At 34.1% G+C, this 16,780-nt stretch overlaps 1 protein-coding gene across 1 annotated transcript in view; it reads left to right on the forward strand.

The window, feature by feature from the left end:
- LOC129220725 (cystathionine gamma-lyase-like) overlaps positions 1-14,467 on the forward strand; it is a 77,868-nt gene extending 63,401 nt beyond the window's left edge. Inside the window, exons 7-8 of the mRNA XM_054855155.1 lie at positions 1,698-1,775; positions 14,307-14,467. Of these exons, the coding sequence (XP_054711130.1) occupies positions 1,698-1,775; positions 14,307-14,467 (239 nt within the window). The remainder of the gene's footprint in view (positions 1-1,697; positions 1,776-14,306) is intronic.
- Positions 14,468-16,780: the final 2,313 nt, after the last annotated feature.

Genomic DNA, 16,780 nt, shown 5'->3' on the forward strand with positions numbered 1-16,780 from the left:
ACACGAATGAAATGGATCCAGTAACTCAAACTGTTTTACTGGTAAGACTAATTTTAGGAGAATGAAAAAACGTGGTCGACAGTGGTCAACAATGAACGCTATCTACTGGAGTTTAGGGTTAATCCACTAGAGTTCGGGTTAAAATTTCAACCATCAAAATATCACGAAACAGGCAATTGCTTCGTTTAAGTAAAGGGTGTTTTTTTTAGATGCATAGAATTTTAGGTTCAAATAAAACACAGTTAAATGGTATTAATTACCATGAATTTGATTTCATTCGGAAGATGATTCTTTGCCATTTTTATATAAATATAATATCCGGCATATGGCCACTTCGGCCGGCTCAAAGAAAGTCCAATCGGGAAATCCAATTTTCTCACTTTTTTGAGCAATTGGAGGCCGTATGTCAGTGATAACGAAGCGAATGTTCTCTTCCAAGACGTCTGCGGCTTATCGGTGTAGACTAGAGACTTCACATAGCCCCGCAAAAATAGTCCTACAGGACAATTCACGGGTCCATTACGCGAAATTATTCGTTCACCGATCGTTTCTTTCAATAAATCAATTGTGACACGCGTTGTGTGGCATGTTGCACCGCCTTGTTGTCTATTCATGATGAAATGGTAAACCGAACTGAACACAAAACAAGTAACAGCTATCAAAGTGGCTCACATATCAAACAGTTTTGCCAAGTTAAAGTTCTATACCTCGAAAAAATACTCCCTTTAGAAGCAATTTTCTCCCGTCACACCTTGATGGGCGATTTTCTAGTTTATGCATAAAAGTGTATCATTTGGAATAGTGGATTGAGCATCATATAAGTTATGAGTTGTTGTTGTAGTCGTGTGGCAAGTACAAAATGAAAATAGAAAAAGGTTACAATAAAACAAAAGTCAATGAAAAAAAAAAGACTGAAAGAAAGAGCCAGATTGAGTCGGAGACTTGAAGATGTCACTTGCCATGATTTTTGCCGGAACCTGGAAGGTTAAACTTCTTTGCCTGTAGACTTTATTAATGGAGTGGCCTTCACACCGTTGGTAACCCTACCAGAAGAATCATTGATGAAGATTATAATTGGGATAATAAAAAGACTCATTAAAAAACTTATAAATATTTACACAGTTTATGCATATTTTTAGACCAGTTGCCCAACCGACGGTCAGCGGACCATATCTGGTCCGCAAAGCTGCTCAGTGTGGCTCGTTGTTTTGTCCCTTGCTACAAATCGAAAAGCACGATTAGTGAATATCTCAAATTTGGAGCTAAATACTCAGAAATTGGTGTCTTGAAAGCTAATGCATTTAATGAAATAAGCATCAAGTAACGAGTGACAATTATCATTATTTTTTAATTTTGCTTTCTTTTGCATATTTTTTCATGTTAATTAGAAAATAATGTAATGTTCTGAACTTGTATTTGTGTTCTGGCCCGTGGAAATGATTCTAATAAGAGATGTGGCTCTCGGGCAAAAGAAGGTTGGGCACTAATAGTTTAGACCAATATTTTTCTTTTTTGTTTTTTAAATTTTATCTGAAAAAGCATTCATTTTAGTTTAAGACAGAATTTTGTTACAATTCCAAAATCAGATATTATTACATAGAAAATGATTATTAAACATTTTAATTAAATATTACTTGAAAACGTTTTTTGAAGTTTCGACTGAAATTAGTCTTTATAATTGTCTTTATATGATGTAGGCCATACTGATGTACTTATGGGAGCCATCGCAACAAGTAATGACAAATTGTATGAAAAACTGCAAGTTGTTCAAGCAAGTAAGTCTAATCTTTACTCAGTAAAAAATATATATATGTTAAACATAAAAACGATATATTTACTTAGGAAGAAAGCAATAACCAATATGTCTGTACCAAACATTAAATATTGTCAAAAAAAAAAAAAAAAAACACACAAGATATATTTTTCAGTAAACTCCTAAAAATTAATGTTACCTTCAGACCAGGGTCTTTTAACGGAGGTCAAATGGTCCCCCTGAGGGCTACAGAACAAATCGAGGGTTCCACACAATTTTCTGCTGAAAATATGTGTATGAAAAATAGCCTGACAGGTGTAAAGGGGATGTGAGGGGGTAAGGTGAAGTGTGAAACAGTGTGCCAAAAACAGGAGAGGTCAAATGTTAAAAACCAGAGTGACCTCATTTTTGGACAGCCCCTATATGAAGAGAGCAACACATTCCATTTAGTAAAAGGAAACAAGAAAGGCTCTACTGCATGTCATTTAATTTAGCAAGCTTCAGCAACTCGAAGCTATAATATTTTTTACTAATAATAAAGCTGAAAGTCTCTCTGTCCGTAGGATATCTGAATGTCTGGATCTCTGTGACGCGCATAGCGCCTAGACCGTTCGGCCGATTTTCATGAACTTTGGCACAAAGTTAGTTTGTAGCATGGAGGTGTGCACCTCGAAACGATTTTTCGAAAATTCGATGGTTTTCTTTTTCTATTCCAATTTTAAGAACAAAAATATCATAAGATGGACGAGTAAATTATGAAATTATCATAACGTGGAACCGTAACATGGGCACAAGCCAATTGGCGAGATGCGAAATCATCATCACGGGGAACCGTAACATGGGTACAAGCCAATTGGTGAGAAAATTCACCATACATTATTTATAAATATACAGGCGAACCAAAAGACCTTTTAATTTTTCTATTACGGTCAAAGCCGTGTGGGTACCACTAGTTACTAATAATAACGCTGAAGGTCTGTACGTCTGGATGTCTGTTACACGCATAGCGCCTAGTCCGGTCATCCGATTTTCATGAAATTCGGCACAAAATTAGTTTATACCATTGCGGGGAGCCTCTCGAAGCGATTTTTCAAAAATTCGATTTTGTAGTTTCTCTTTTCCAATTTTAAGCCCGTTTTACCGAGCGAATTACCACAACATGGATGAGTAAATAACCATAACATGGACTATCAAATTAACATGGCATATTAGCGAGAAATTTATCATCGGGTATTTGTATATATACAGGCGAAGCAAGTAACCTTTTAATTTTCTGCTTCGGGCAACGCCGTGCGGGTACCACTAGTTTCAAATAAATACAAAATAAATCTTTTACATTTGCATATGTCCATTCTCAGTTCCGCTAGCTAGAAGTATTAATCAACGGAAAAGTAAAATCAATGTAGCATCAACTTTCTTAAAGAGGTTGTGAAAATCGATCAATTTGATAATAAGGTGTTGACGTTATCTCGAGAACGATTTTCATCTGTCTATCAAAATCTTAATTTGCATTAAATTTTGATTGATTACAGTACATTTGGCGATCGAAATCTACATAACAAATCATTCTTTATATTTTTCTTTTTTAAGTGGACTTTAACCCTTTTTATAGCAGTTATCTTATTTGTTGAAAATTAAAGCAGCATTAAACTTGCTTTTGCGATTTATTTATTTATTGTTTTTGAATTTTAATATTAGAAAAAGTAGACTAAAACAGATGTCTGAAACAAGTCTCAATCAATAAATCTTTTTGAAGTATCGCTAATAATAATGATAATGAATAATCATAAAATAACTTTACAAACTGGCCCACCATTTGAACTTTTTTCAGAAAGGCTGCAAAGAGTGGATACTAGGGTGCCTCGTTTTGCACTTTTTTCCCAGAAGTGAAAAATGCAATACTTGCCAAAAGTTTCCAATCCCCGTGAACATTGCAGATATAAAATATTTTCCTAATCAAATGAAATCTTCTGTGAGAAGTATCGTATCAAAATTCTAATTGTTTAAGTTCTGATATTTTTAGAGTTAGATTTTTTCCATGAACTTAAATAGCAGCATGTGTATTTAAATTATGAAAAAACCCTTAAGCATGTCCATAACTAGTAATTTACCCAACAAAATGTTTGTTGAAACGTTTTTATAACTTTAAAAAATCAGCTCATTGTAAAAGTTTAAACATATCAACCACTGTAAAGCATTGTACATTAAAAAAAAATCTTTTTAATAATTTATTTATTTTCTTCCTCTGTCACTAAATTTGAATATTTTATGACAGAATTTGTTTCTAATTCAGTAAAAAAAATATCTGCTTCGTTTACCGCCTAAACATTCGAAGTTTTGAGTTTAAATCGTAGCATCGATTAAAACATCGTTTTACTTGATAAAAAAAATATAAAATCCCTTTTTAATAGTTGTAGTTTACTAAAAAACTTAACAATTAATTTTCGGAAATATTGATTTTCTAAAATATATTGTCATCCAAAGTGGCTATCAAAATCGCTGAAGTGAAAAATAGCCTATTTTCAATGCGCAGTAGCTCAAGTTTGTCACCTTGCATCTTCTTTTCCTTGATACCATTAGAAAAAACATATTTTTTCTATAAAAATAGCTTTTTTCCAAAGGTGTTCTTTCAGATTCCTGAAATTTTAGGCTTCCAGCATGATAAAATTTTCCGCAAAATGAGCTAAAACATAGCAATTTGTTACGACAGACAGAATTTCAAGATCATTTTTTTTTAATCCTTAAACGAAAGAACACTATCGAAGAAAAAACTTATTTTGACGCGGAAAAAAATCTGTTCTCTCTAATGGTTTTAACGAAAAAAAGTTGCTAGGTGACTAACTTTAGTTACAACGCTTTGCAAATAGGCTATTTTCACTTGAACGGTTTGATAGCCACTTTGAATGGCAATATCTTTTAGAAAATATATATTTGAGCTCTATAACTGTAACCCACTGAAAACAACTACTTTTACAATAGAATCACGAAATACGAGTCTTCGAATTATTTTTGGTAAAATTTTATGACAACCTAAAATCCAGGAAAAATTTTAGCCCTCGCACGTTTTCATTACATGCATGCTACACAAAATCTAACGAGCTGAAATTCACAAAAATACTTGACTATATTAACGGCCAAACTTCCAAAATTTCAGGCTTCCTGTGTGATAAATTTTTCTGCAATCTTAGCCTAAAGATGGCAATTTGTCCCAAAAAGCTGATCCGCCATTATGAACCATATTTTTCGAAGATCCTAGATTTTCAGGATTTGTATCTAAGAAGCTGAAAATTTACATAGGTTAGTTTCAAACCCTATAATTTACACCCCTATAAAATTTTATCCTAATCGAAGAGCGTCGAGCAGGGAGGATTTGAAAAATTAGGTTAGTTGACGTGGAATGACTCATTTGTGTTATAGCTGCAAGAAGAACGCTATCGGGTTGGATGGAAACGCGGGATTGAAATATCGGGAGAGACACAAAGCACAATTGGTTGAATTTTAGCCACAAGCGATGATAGTTTGCATTGATATTCACCATAAGGTAATTGAGAAAGCTGATGTCTGGAAATCGTAGTTGCTATGCGAGACAGCAGGCTCGTCTAGTTCTTCGAACTTCCTGTCTCATAAATTTAAAAACGTTTAAAATTTTTAGACATTCCTAAATGAATGAGGTCATTCATCCATCACTACCTGCTTTAGAGATAAATTTATTTTTCGCTTATCTATTCATATTTTTACATTTCTAGGAACAGGAATAAGTACGCTCAAAGCCAAACGAGCCTGTTTCACCGTATAGCAATTAATTTTTGTTCATTAAACACTGAAAAATGATGAAAATCTTTAGTCGCCAGTGACCGGTAATAGCCACATTTTTGGAATAGTGGTCACTTTATTTTACTGAAACAACAAGACTAGTAGTGGATTTTAGAGGGAGGTGGGGGCAGCAGCACGTGCCCCTTTTAAAGAGATAAAATTAATTCAACTATCACCATTAAATACTTTTAAACTTATTTCTCCATTATACAAATAAGATTTTTTTAGCTAATTATGTTTAAAAAGTTTGAGAATAATAAATTTGATTTGTTATGGGAGTAGTATTCGAGTTGAAGGTCAGTGTGACAGAAAACAAGAAACTCACAATCGCACTAGTATTGAATTCAAGGTTACATAACATCGCGATAGTTCAATTAAACTTTCTTTATCAATGATTAAAAAAAAAGGGTTAGTGCTGTATGTACCTAGAAGAGTTCTTATAATCAAGGAAGCTAAATGCGAAATAATGAATTTCTTTTCCAACTTATAAGAAGCGAAAAACCAAAGAAACCTTATGGTACTTTCTCGGGAAATTTAATGGAAATGGCATGTGGTACCAAAATGTAGTCTCGAACTGCATCATGCTTTACGAAACAAACAGCAGCTACTTCGAAATCTGCGAGGAAATTGCTCCTCAATACATATATTAATAAAACTTATCAGTTGTAAAACTATGTTTTTCTTACCTGCGTAATATTTTATAGTCAAATAAATCCAATACCTATTGCAAGCGAGTGAGGGGTGTTATAACATTTATTATAATATTCTCCCAAACGAAAAACGTTAAATATGGACAAATTTTAAAAACTCACCATGATGCTATACTGCAGTGCTAAGCGCAAAAGTCATATCTGCAGTCGAGTTCAAAATGAGAAATGGGGTCGTTTCCAAAATTTTAAAAGTATTTTTTTCTGAAATAGTATGCTTAAAAACATAGGATCTGACCTTTTTTTTAAACAATTTGTTTAAGTTAAGAATTTTTAAAAAGTAACTTAAATCGGTGAGCTTTCATTGTTTACGCTCTTGCCGATGACATCACAAATGATGAAATGCCATTCAGTGTTGCCATTCACAGAGCAAAATATTTAATTCGCATCTTTACTCACGTGTATTGGCAACGATATGGTTGATAGCAATCGTAGCCCGCAATGTTTAATTCGCTTCTTGATTATCATAACGTGGAAACGCGGAAGAAAGATGCACCACAAAGGGCATCATTTGTGACGTCATCAAGACCACACCTTGTTTGAAAAATCGGACATTTTAAAAAATTAATTAAAAAATAACTGTTGGGAAAATGAAAATATTTTCTGGGTCCATGTTATTTTTTTTTTCGCTTATTCTATCAATTTCAGTGACTAAAAGTACTACTTTTAACTGAAGGAAACAACCCCATTGCCGTTTAAAGTTTTGCGCCTACATGCATTTGATTCAGACAAAACTTTTTCAGATTTTTAAAAAAATACTTCCCATTGACATATGACCATAAAACATTGTGTTTAGGTGAAATATGTGACAAAGAACCACCTGATCACCTTAACTCAATTTTGATAAAAAGTGCAGATACGACTTACGTGCCTCGCACGGTGCTATAGGTCTGTTTGAAGAGCTTCATGTTTTTATTACTATGGCAATGTTTCCATAGTAGGGGCAAATCTAACTGGCAGCATTGTAAAGGCTATTCCGATCTTAATCACAGCATTACGACGCTGCTATGTTAGGTTTGCCCCAACTGTAGGTAATATTGCTCATTATTATAGCGTTTTAAAGAAAGTATATAAGGTTTAGTATTTAATCGACCTAAAACGTTAAAAAATATCCCACCAAAAATATTCTGTAAAAAAACTAGCCAAGTCTCGATGGAGGTGCTTGTTTATCTCTAAAACGTAATGAAATCTAGACAAAGTCAGGACAAGTCTAAGGTTCCTTACTGCGATTCCTTTATTATTATAGTTAATGTTGTGTGACTTGGCCGTTAAACATTCTTTATATGTTAGTGGGTATGAGTCAATTTTGTTTACACGTTTTCCAAGTGGCAATTTTCCATCGTCAATGGATAGCGGTTCTGGCGACAGATTGGTGCAATGGTGTCATGGAGCACCTGGTTTTGTACCCTTCTGTACCCTTTAACGGTCAAGTCACACAACATTAACTATAATAATAAAGAAATCGCAGTAAGGAACCTTAGACTTGTTCCGACTTTGTCTAGATTTCATTACTTTTTAGAGATAAACAAGCACCTCCATCGAGACTTGGCTAGTTTTTTACAGAATGTTTTTGGTGGGATTTCACTTCTTTTTGTAGAAACATTTAATTTGTGTAATGTTCGAGTAGACTAAAATTAGGCTAGATTAAATTAGAAGATGTGTCCCACTACGCTGGACTTTTGCAATGACAGTCGATTTTTTGATGTATCAATAGTAGAAGGGGGCATTACCGAGGCCTTCGAGATAGGAAGGCCATCCAACTAGCGAATGACGTCATCGTTCGTCGATCCACAATGATATTGGGAAGTGAGCACTTCGATTAGTATTTTGGTTTAACTAAACTATTTGGTTTATTTATTATTGTCTTCTATTATTTTAGTAGCATTAAAAGTTCTACTTTTTCATTTGAAGACATAAAAAGGAACCGATAATCATACATTAAAAAATACACTGAGCTTAATTCATAGTATTTTACATAAAAACATTTATAAGTCTTACAAAGTATTCAAATAACTAAACACGATTTTATTTTTCAATCATGTTAAAACGAAGTGATAAATAAACACAGTTTTATTTTTCATTTGAATTTTTTTTAAAAACTAATCGCATTTTAACTACTTGTATATTGTATTGAAACATTAACTCTTAAGAAGTATTCAAATAAATAAATGAACTTTCATTTTACAATTATATCAAAACTAAAAATAATTTTACCATTGTATTTGAATAAGAATTAAATGAAATTTAAAAAAAATAATTAAGCATTTTTACTTAAGTAAATGGGAAACATGACTGCAATATGTTTCAAAGACATAACATCAAATTAAAGTACATAATACCAGATTATTAATGTTAACTTAGCTGAGCAAACTTATGCTTTTAAAAAGACATGAATGCTTGGGTGCCATCCCCCAAAGTAAACGCTGCACTACCCCCTTCAATTATGAAAACTTCAAGAAAAACCCCCAAAAACATCCCCCATCTTCTTTAAAATTTCAAGGGCACAGTTATTTAACTATAGCCGTTGAAAAGCTATCATTACTATGAGACTATGATTCCGACCCCCCCCCCCCTTCGGTGGGCACTCTCGAAAAATTACACAGGAATTCAACTTGAAAAACGTTAATTAAAGAATGAATTATACAACATCATGAATACTGTATGTTGTACATCAAAAAAATGTATTCAATATCTAAGCAGCCTTTTTCGTTTCTTTTTTTTTTTGGAATTTGGCTACTTTTCCATTTTTAACTTTTTCTGCTGCTAATGATTCTTGTGTGGGGGGGGGGGGGCTTCAATAGTTCATCATTTTAGGCTCTTGAAAAATTATTTTAAAAAGTATTAATTGATGACAAAGTAACCTTTTTCAAAAAACTTTTCATAGAATGACCTTTTTAGCAACGTTCTTCAATACTTAAAACCTCATACATGTTAAATTTAGATAAACATTTTGCTGAGTATGCTCTTTTAGGAATTCAGTGTGACAGTTTTGTAACAGGGGGAAGGGAGGGTACAACAAGAAGTGTGACATCACGCGTTGTTTATAACAATATGCTCATGTTGAACAGCATTACATGTAACAAGGAAGGGGGGGGGGATTTGTTCAAAATTTTGCAACATACTTTAAGGACAGCCCCTTAATTCAAGTTATGTTACAGTTTCAGAATTCCTGAAAGCTTATTAACAGAAAACCCAAGGAGTTCAAAAAATATGTAGTTCAAGACATTTTGCCCTTTTTAAACATAAACAAACAAGCATGGAGCATTTGGCAAAAACACGTTGCGTATCCACTGCTCAAAAGTAATCTTTCGTAAGCCCAGTGGCGGATCCAGCCGATTGTTTTGGGAGGGGCCATCCGAAATTTTTGAACAATCTCCAAACTCCCCAGAAATTTAATTAAAATGAAGTTTTGAAAACTCAATTTGGGTGGATTTAGGAATCTCCCTCGAAAACGTTTAAAAATTTAAATTTCCGAGTAATTTTTGAAAATTAGGAAACTAAAAACGCAGTTTGTCTATTTTTGATGATGTACGGAGAAAGGTCTGGTTTCGGGCGTTGGACCCAAAATACTTTTTGAAAATAAAGCTTAGAAACCAAAATATTCTGTCATTATACATTGAGAAGTTAAAACAGGAGGAGTGCTCCTCTCTAGCTCTTCAGCTGTCCAGCTAAAAATGCATCTTTAAGTAATGTTTGCGTACATTAAAGAAAGTGTGAAGATGCTTAGAATCCTTCCCCAGCTAAAAATGCATCTTTAAGTAATGTTTGCGTAAATTAAAGAAAGTGTGAAGATGCTTAGAATCCTTCCTTCCTTCCTGGAAATATTTTATTTTTAAGGCTCGAAAAATTCGATTTTTAACTATATTTATGCATATTTTAGAAAGGGATGAAAGATTCGTGAGCTCCTCCAAAAACCTCCTTTTAAAGCTATCATCACGATATAAACTAGGGGGTCATATCAAAGCCCGTTTGTAATTGAAGTCCCAAAAAATGTCATTTAAGTTGCTTTTAAGCAAGTTAAGTGTAGATATAGCTAGATAAGCAAGTAAGTGTAGATAAGCTAGTTTCCGTTGACATTTTTTCCAAATAAAAGACTTAAAATGCAATTTTTTGCTACATATCAAGACATTTGTGAAAGGGCATGGGAAAAGGGGGTTCTCTCCCTAGTTTCGAAATTAAAGCCATAAAAACGAAAATTTAGGCTCTCTTTTGTCTTGCGAACAATAGGTATACTCTGAGAACAGCCGCATTTAGAGATTGCCCAAGTGTCTGTAGTTGGAATCAAGAAATGATGTAAAAGATGGAGAAAATTTTTGGAAATAAAAGTTTTGTTTTGAGGATAGGAATATAATTTATTTCCCAATTAAGGCCTATACTTCTTTTTCAGTAAAACGCATGTGTTAAATTTTGTTATCTTTTCATAATATTTTTTTTCTTAAAAAAATTCCTACAATCACAAGGCTTTGGGAGGGGCCATGGCCCCCTTGGCCCCCCTCTAGATCCGCCCCTGCGTAAGCCCAGAAATTATGAATATGTACCTTTGACGCAACCACAATTTGTGCATAAATATCATAAAACTTAAAGACAAGAGTGGAAAAAAAAAACATATATATTTTTTTAAATTTACGCACAGAACCAGCTTGTTTGAATAACATTGCAGGGGCGTAGCTGGGGGGAAATGTTTGAGTATCGAACCCACGACCTCCGGCGTTCAAAGCTAATCTTCTACCTCAGAACTACGAAAGCCCATCAAGGAATGTTTTTTGATCAAAACAACACATGCTAGAGTATGAAACAATTTAATCGAAACCGAAAATATAAGATTAGTTCAGTTAAAAGTCTGTTTCAATAAACTTGTTTACATAAATATTAACTGAATATCAGCACCAGGTTACGTTGCTTCTGATAGCAACAAGTATATTTGCAGAAAATTTTGACATATGTATATTGTCAGCTTGGAAAATCCATTTCGAATAAATGCGTGTACAAGGTTGAAAAAATAAAGAAATAAAAAGTTGCAAGTTAACCATTTCAAATATTAAAGCAGTACGCTGAAATTACAAACTACAGACGAAGATATCAGAAAGGAAACTGACAATTGTTTGTGTAATGAAGGAAAAATTAAGTAACCTTAACTGCATGAACTTAAAAGCATAAAATGTAAATTTGTTTATCTGAGAAAAGTACTTACCTCCGAACTTTAAAATTTATTCCATGAGGAGCCCAACTTTTTTCTTTGCATGCAGGTTGTTTGGAAGCGGAAATCGCTGACTCACTTTTATTCGGCAGACAGTTGCAATACTTAATTATATATATTTTTAATTGCCTCTACATTCCGGTACGAGGAAAGGATGAGATAAATACAACAGTATTGTATTCAAAAATGTGCATTCGAAGTTACATATTTCCTATTTCATCTATTTCAGCCAGAACACTACTGTTTACTGGTAAAACGCACTGCTTTCAAAGTTTCGCGCCAAGTTCATAGATCGACGACTGGTGGCGTAACGAAGCGGGGGGGGGGGAGGAATTGTCTGGCCTGTTATCACGTGGGTCTCGGCATTACCATATCTCTAATACAGCTGAGACCAGATGAGGGTTCTTCATTAGATACTTCAGATTTTCGATTTTTGACATCAAATGAAGCGGCCCACCAAGTTGAATATTTTTTGTAAAGTCGGTATGTCGATCTCTAATAGTTTGGTCTGACTCTTGTGTTTTCTAATCAGGGTCACTCCAGATCTTCGATTAGCCTAGTTTTTATAGTTTTCTCTTTATGTACTCATCAAATCCTAACTCTGTACCAAATTTCACCTCTCTGAGTTTATGGGAAGTACTAGTTCTATTTTGATGATCGTGAGTGATTGAGTGAGTGTCATAAATGCGAAACTTTGCTTGCGCTTAACTTTGGAACTAAATGACCTACAGACTTGAAAATTCGGATTTTAAGTATGTGATTATAGCTTACTGGATGACGAAAATTTGTGCGTTCTGGTCTCATCAGAAAGTTCTCAAATAGGGGCCTGAAAATGCGGCGAAATGGTTCCAGTAAAGGATGGTACAGCAGTGTTTGCTTCGCGCTCGACTTGGCGGGGGCACTGCCGTGCCCCCCGATTTTATATAGTCAAATTCAAAGTAAATTGACACATAATATTTCTCTACTTTAAAGTTCGTAAGTAATCGTCTCTTTGGGTAACTTTTTTAAAGGAACCTTGTGAGAACGTTCAAAGAAAAAAAAGTATGGGAGCAGAGGGCATTTGTTTTTTCCTCTCTCTGGTGCCCCTACCAAAATTTATTTCTGTACCCGCCCGTGCCAAACAATGTGTTTTTAAAATTTTTTTGAAGCCAATAATACAAAATACGTTAATTAATGCGTGTAAACTTTTTAATTTTTTCACGAAAACTGCATCTTGATTTAGGTGGGAAAGATTTTTCCTATTACTTAATTCCTTTTGTCACTTTAAGATTAATATTTTTTTAGGTGGCGGTCGTTTGTCAATTGAGAAATGATTTTTTAATCGTCATTCTTTCATTTAGTCGCCATGTGGTCGGTCGCTACCGCTAATTCTGCTGTTTAGCTACATGTATCTCTCTTATTTTTTTAGGACTCCGAATTAATTTCAATGAACTTCTTTTGAACAGTTAAAAATTTTCTCCGAAAACAAAGCATAGCACTTTTATACAAGGAGAAAACAATTTGCTAGTAGAAACGTGATACAAATTCATGTTCGCTAACTTTTAGATGTTATGCTTTAGTAAACGCCAACTTAATGTTTTACGGAATAGAAAAAGCTTCAATTAAAACAATGCATTGGTTATCTGTATGCAGATGATACTGATAGTGTGAAACTGTGTTTCATACGCTTTGCATTGGTTCAGTTATCGTTTCAGATTTGAGTCAATAAGCAGGGGTGCCCACCTGGGGGGGGGGGGTCATAGCGCAGACTGAGCTTGTGAAAACTTTAGGGAGGGGGGGTATTTTGAGGGGTATTTTTCCCTTTTCGGGGATTACATAACAGGGGTTATGGCACCCCTGTAATAAGAAGCAAAAGGTATGTAAGTGCAAAATCTAAAAAATTCGAGATAGCTAGTATTAATGGCACTAGAACGCATCTGTTTTGAGGTACGAGATGGAACAAGTAGCCCTGATAGTAGCCCTTTACCCCCCTATGGTGTTGTACATCATGATTTGGAAATACTTTTCATTGAAAGCGTACCTAAGATCTGAACTTTAAAATGCATTTTACTCAAAACTTTAAAAAGTCCATTTACATCTTTTGCTTCTCATTTCTTCATACATCGTCACCTCAAAGCAACAGCAGAATATGTTATTCCTGGGATTCGACGTCTAACTGTTGCTATGAGGCAACGATATGAATAAGACATATGGTCTACTTGAAAAAAACCTAGGATTCAGTCGAAATCGCTACGAGCGCAAGAGGACCGCCATGTTTGCTCGTTATAACCAAGTGCTCGTAAAAAACGAGGTAGTGAAGAAAATTATAAAAATTCATCATAGCTGCTTTTTTTTTCTTCTTTTTAATCTCTGTACAGTATTAAAGAAGTTGATTGATTTGCTTTGAACTGTATATGAATGTTTTTGTCTTGTGCCATTGCTTTTAAGAAATACACATAAATACAATCTTTAAGTGATTCTTTTTTTCCACAGATTAAAAAAAAGGGCCATTACTACTTTTTTTTAGGACTTGACGATTGACTTAAGAATATGTAAAAAAAATTCATAGAATGCATAATCGGAGCTAAAAGTCAATATGAATCACAAAACTATTTCTCGTTTTAAGCGGGGTTTACTTGTTAAAAGAGGGTTATGCTCCCATAGACTTAACATTGTACCAACGAAGTATTTCTGATTTCCTCGCTATATCCGGGTTCTCTTTGAATCAGGGTTAGTTATAAGCGAGTTCGACTGTATAGTAACAAAATATTTAAATTTTGATTGAGCTTCTTCTTATTCATTCGAGCTTTCCCCACGTCAATTACCAATTGAATTTCTTTTTTATAACTTCTAATAGATACAGGGATCCGTTGTAGTCCTTTGGATTGTTATCTTGTTCTTAGAGGATTGAAAACTTTGCACTTGAGGATGGAGAGGCACATGGAAAATGCAATGAAAGTTGCCCAGTACCTGGAGGCTCATTCGAATGTGGAGAAAGTCTTCTACCCCGGTATGTAAATAGCATTATCCATCCATCATCTCCTTGATCACTTCTGTTTCCTCAAGTAGCTGTTTTGTGCCAAGTAGTTGTATAGTTCGTTTCAATGTAACTCGTCATGTTTGTCCTATCTGTTGTCGCTGGATAACTTAGTTGCAATCAAGTATTTTTTCGAAAAAGGCATCAAATTTATTGAAAATTCTGTAAATTTGCTTTAATTTTTAACATTTATGCTGATTTTAATTCGACAGCGCTAGCAGTTAAATCTTTTTCGAAGATTTATGGCGCTTGTAAATGCCTAAATAATTTATTAAACAGTCCTTAGTCATAGGCGGATTTAGGACTGAGTTCCTGGGGGGGGGGGGGCAGGGTTTTTTTTGAGCAACATTTTAAACTGTCCCCCCTTCCCACCCCCCATGTTTTGGTCTGTTTTCCTCTGATGCATAAGGCCATGCTTTACTTTTTTTTGTGTCGTTTTCATTAATGTGTGTTTTCATGCTGTCCTTTTTGAATTGGCTTTAAGAGAGGTGACTGGTATCTAGAGAGTGATGCAGGGCTCCCTTTTAAGTGGGATATAGAATATCTCCAATTTTAGGGGGTTCGGAGGTTTCTCCCCCAGTTTTCAGTCCAAAATAGTGGCATATATTCAGCACCCCAGAGAAAGCTGTACAATTTGTATTTAATGTTTTTTTTTTTTCTCCTTTTCTTCCATCAGAAAAGGACATTCGCTATTCTCTTCATTTTCATTAAACTATTCAAAAAAGAAAATAATAATAATTTTTTTGTTTCAAGATTTTGGAAGATGTGTTGTTACTATTTTAAGTCCTCCCAAAATTGAGGGGCATTGCCCTCTTTGCCCCCCCCTCCTACAAATCCACCCATGCCCTTCTGAACTAGTCAAAAAAGAAAAAATAATGATTTTTAAAACATTTTTGGAGGATGTGTTGTTACTACATAAAGTCCTCCCAAAACTGAGGGGCATTGCCCCCTCTGCCCCCCCATAAATCCGCCCATGTACTTAATGGCACCAATCGCTTCTCATTGACATTTTGAATTTCACCATTGAAAATTGTGTTTACCTAGACAATCATGATTTATTGCTTTAAAAATGGCATAATTACATATGTAAATTTTCAGAAGTTTTGATGCGGTCGAAACATTTTTTTTGGGGGGGGGGGGGAGGTGTGGAAAAGGTAAAAATTGCTTTTTTTATAAATAAAAATAGAGCTTATTGCTATAGTTCTCAGGAAGCATAATACAGATATAAAATTTCTGATATGAAATATACATAAAACGTTAACTATTTTTAAAAATCTAATATTTATAAAAATCCGTTTTAAAATTGCCAGTAGCCTTCCGTGTTCAAAATACCTAACTTTATCCAAATTAATCAATTTATAATTCATCTATTAAGTTGGTCAGATTTTTATTTTCGTTAAGTTTTAAATTAATTTTTTGACAGCAATCCGCAGTTTTTCTTTCAATTGAAATTTTCTCAGACAGAAAGTTACTCAGCTATCAAAGAATATCGTTACATGCAGTTATAGATACTTGTGCATGCATCACACATTAATAGAACCATAGATTAAATTTAAAACATATTCCTTAATTTATATTATTGATGAAATTGGCTCCTATGTATGCACTTACAGCTTTATTGATGGAAATAGTAAATAATACTGCACTGTTAAAAATTCAGGAAGATTTTCTGGTAATTGTTACTGTAAAATGACGGAATAACGCATAGCTGATTTTTACGGTAATTTATACCGGAGAAATAAGCGATCCCAGCACCAATTGGTTGCTGCGGCCTACCGAGGATACCGTAAAATTTTACAGTAACATTTGATTTTTTACGGTAATAGTTACTGGCAACATGGATGCCAGTAACAATTACCGTAAATTTTCCGGAAAATTTTTAACAGTGTGAGGTTTGAAATCTACAATTTTTTCACTTAAGAATTCTTAGTTTTTGGGGTTTTTTTTCGTTTCAGAAGTTAAAAAAAAAAAAGAGTTCAATAACAGTTTGCAGACATATTCAAGAATCTGTGACGGCAGTCGCAGCGTTGCGTTGTTGATGCTACCGGAGTATATTACATTATATTCAAACGTATACAAATTTAAAGTCTAAGTTTAAAATTGTTCGATTAAAGTAAATTTAAATGTACAAACCGAACATCCTCAACAATTTATTGAGCATCATATTATATGCTTCCTTGGATCTGTTGAGGGAGAAAATTTGGTTTGAAAATTTGAAAACCAAAACAAAACTTTATGTTTTTTCTTTTTTTCCCCCTGCGCTGCAAACAAGCCACATAAATTTGTGGCTTGTG

Source organism: Uloborus diversus, chromosome 4, assembly GCF_026930045.1.
Source record: "Uloborus diversus isolate 005 chromosome 4, Udiv.v.3.1, whole genome shotgun sequence".
Lineage (NCBI taxonomy): Eukaryota > Metazoa > Arthropoda > Arachnida > Araneae > Uloboridae > Uloborus > Uloborus diversus.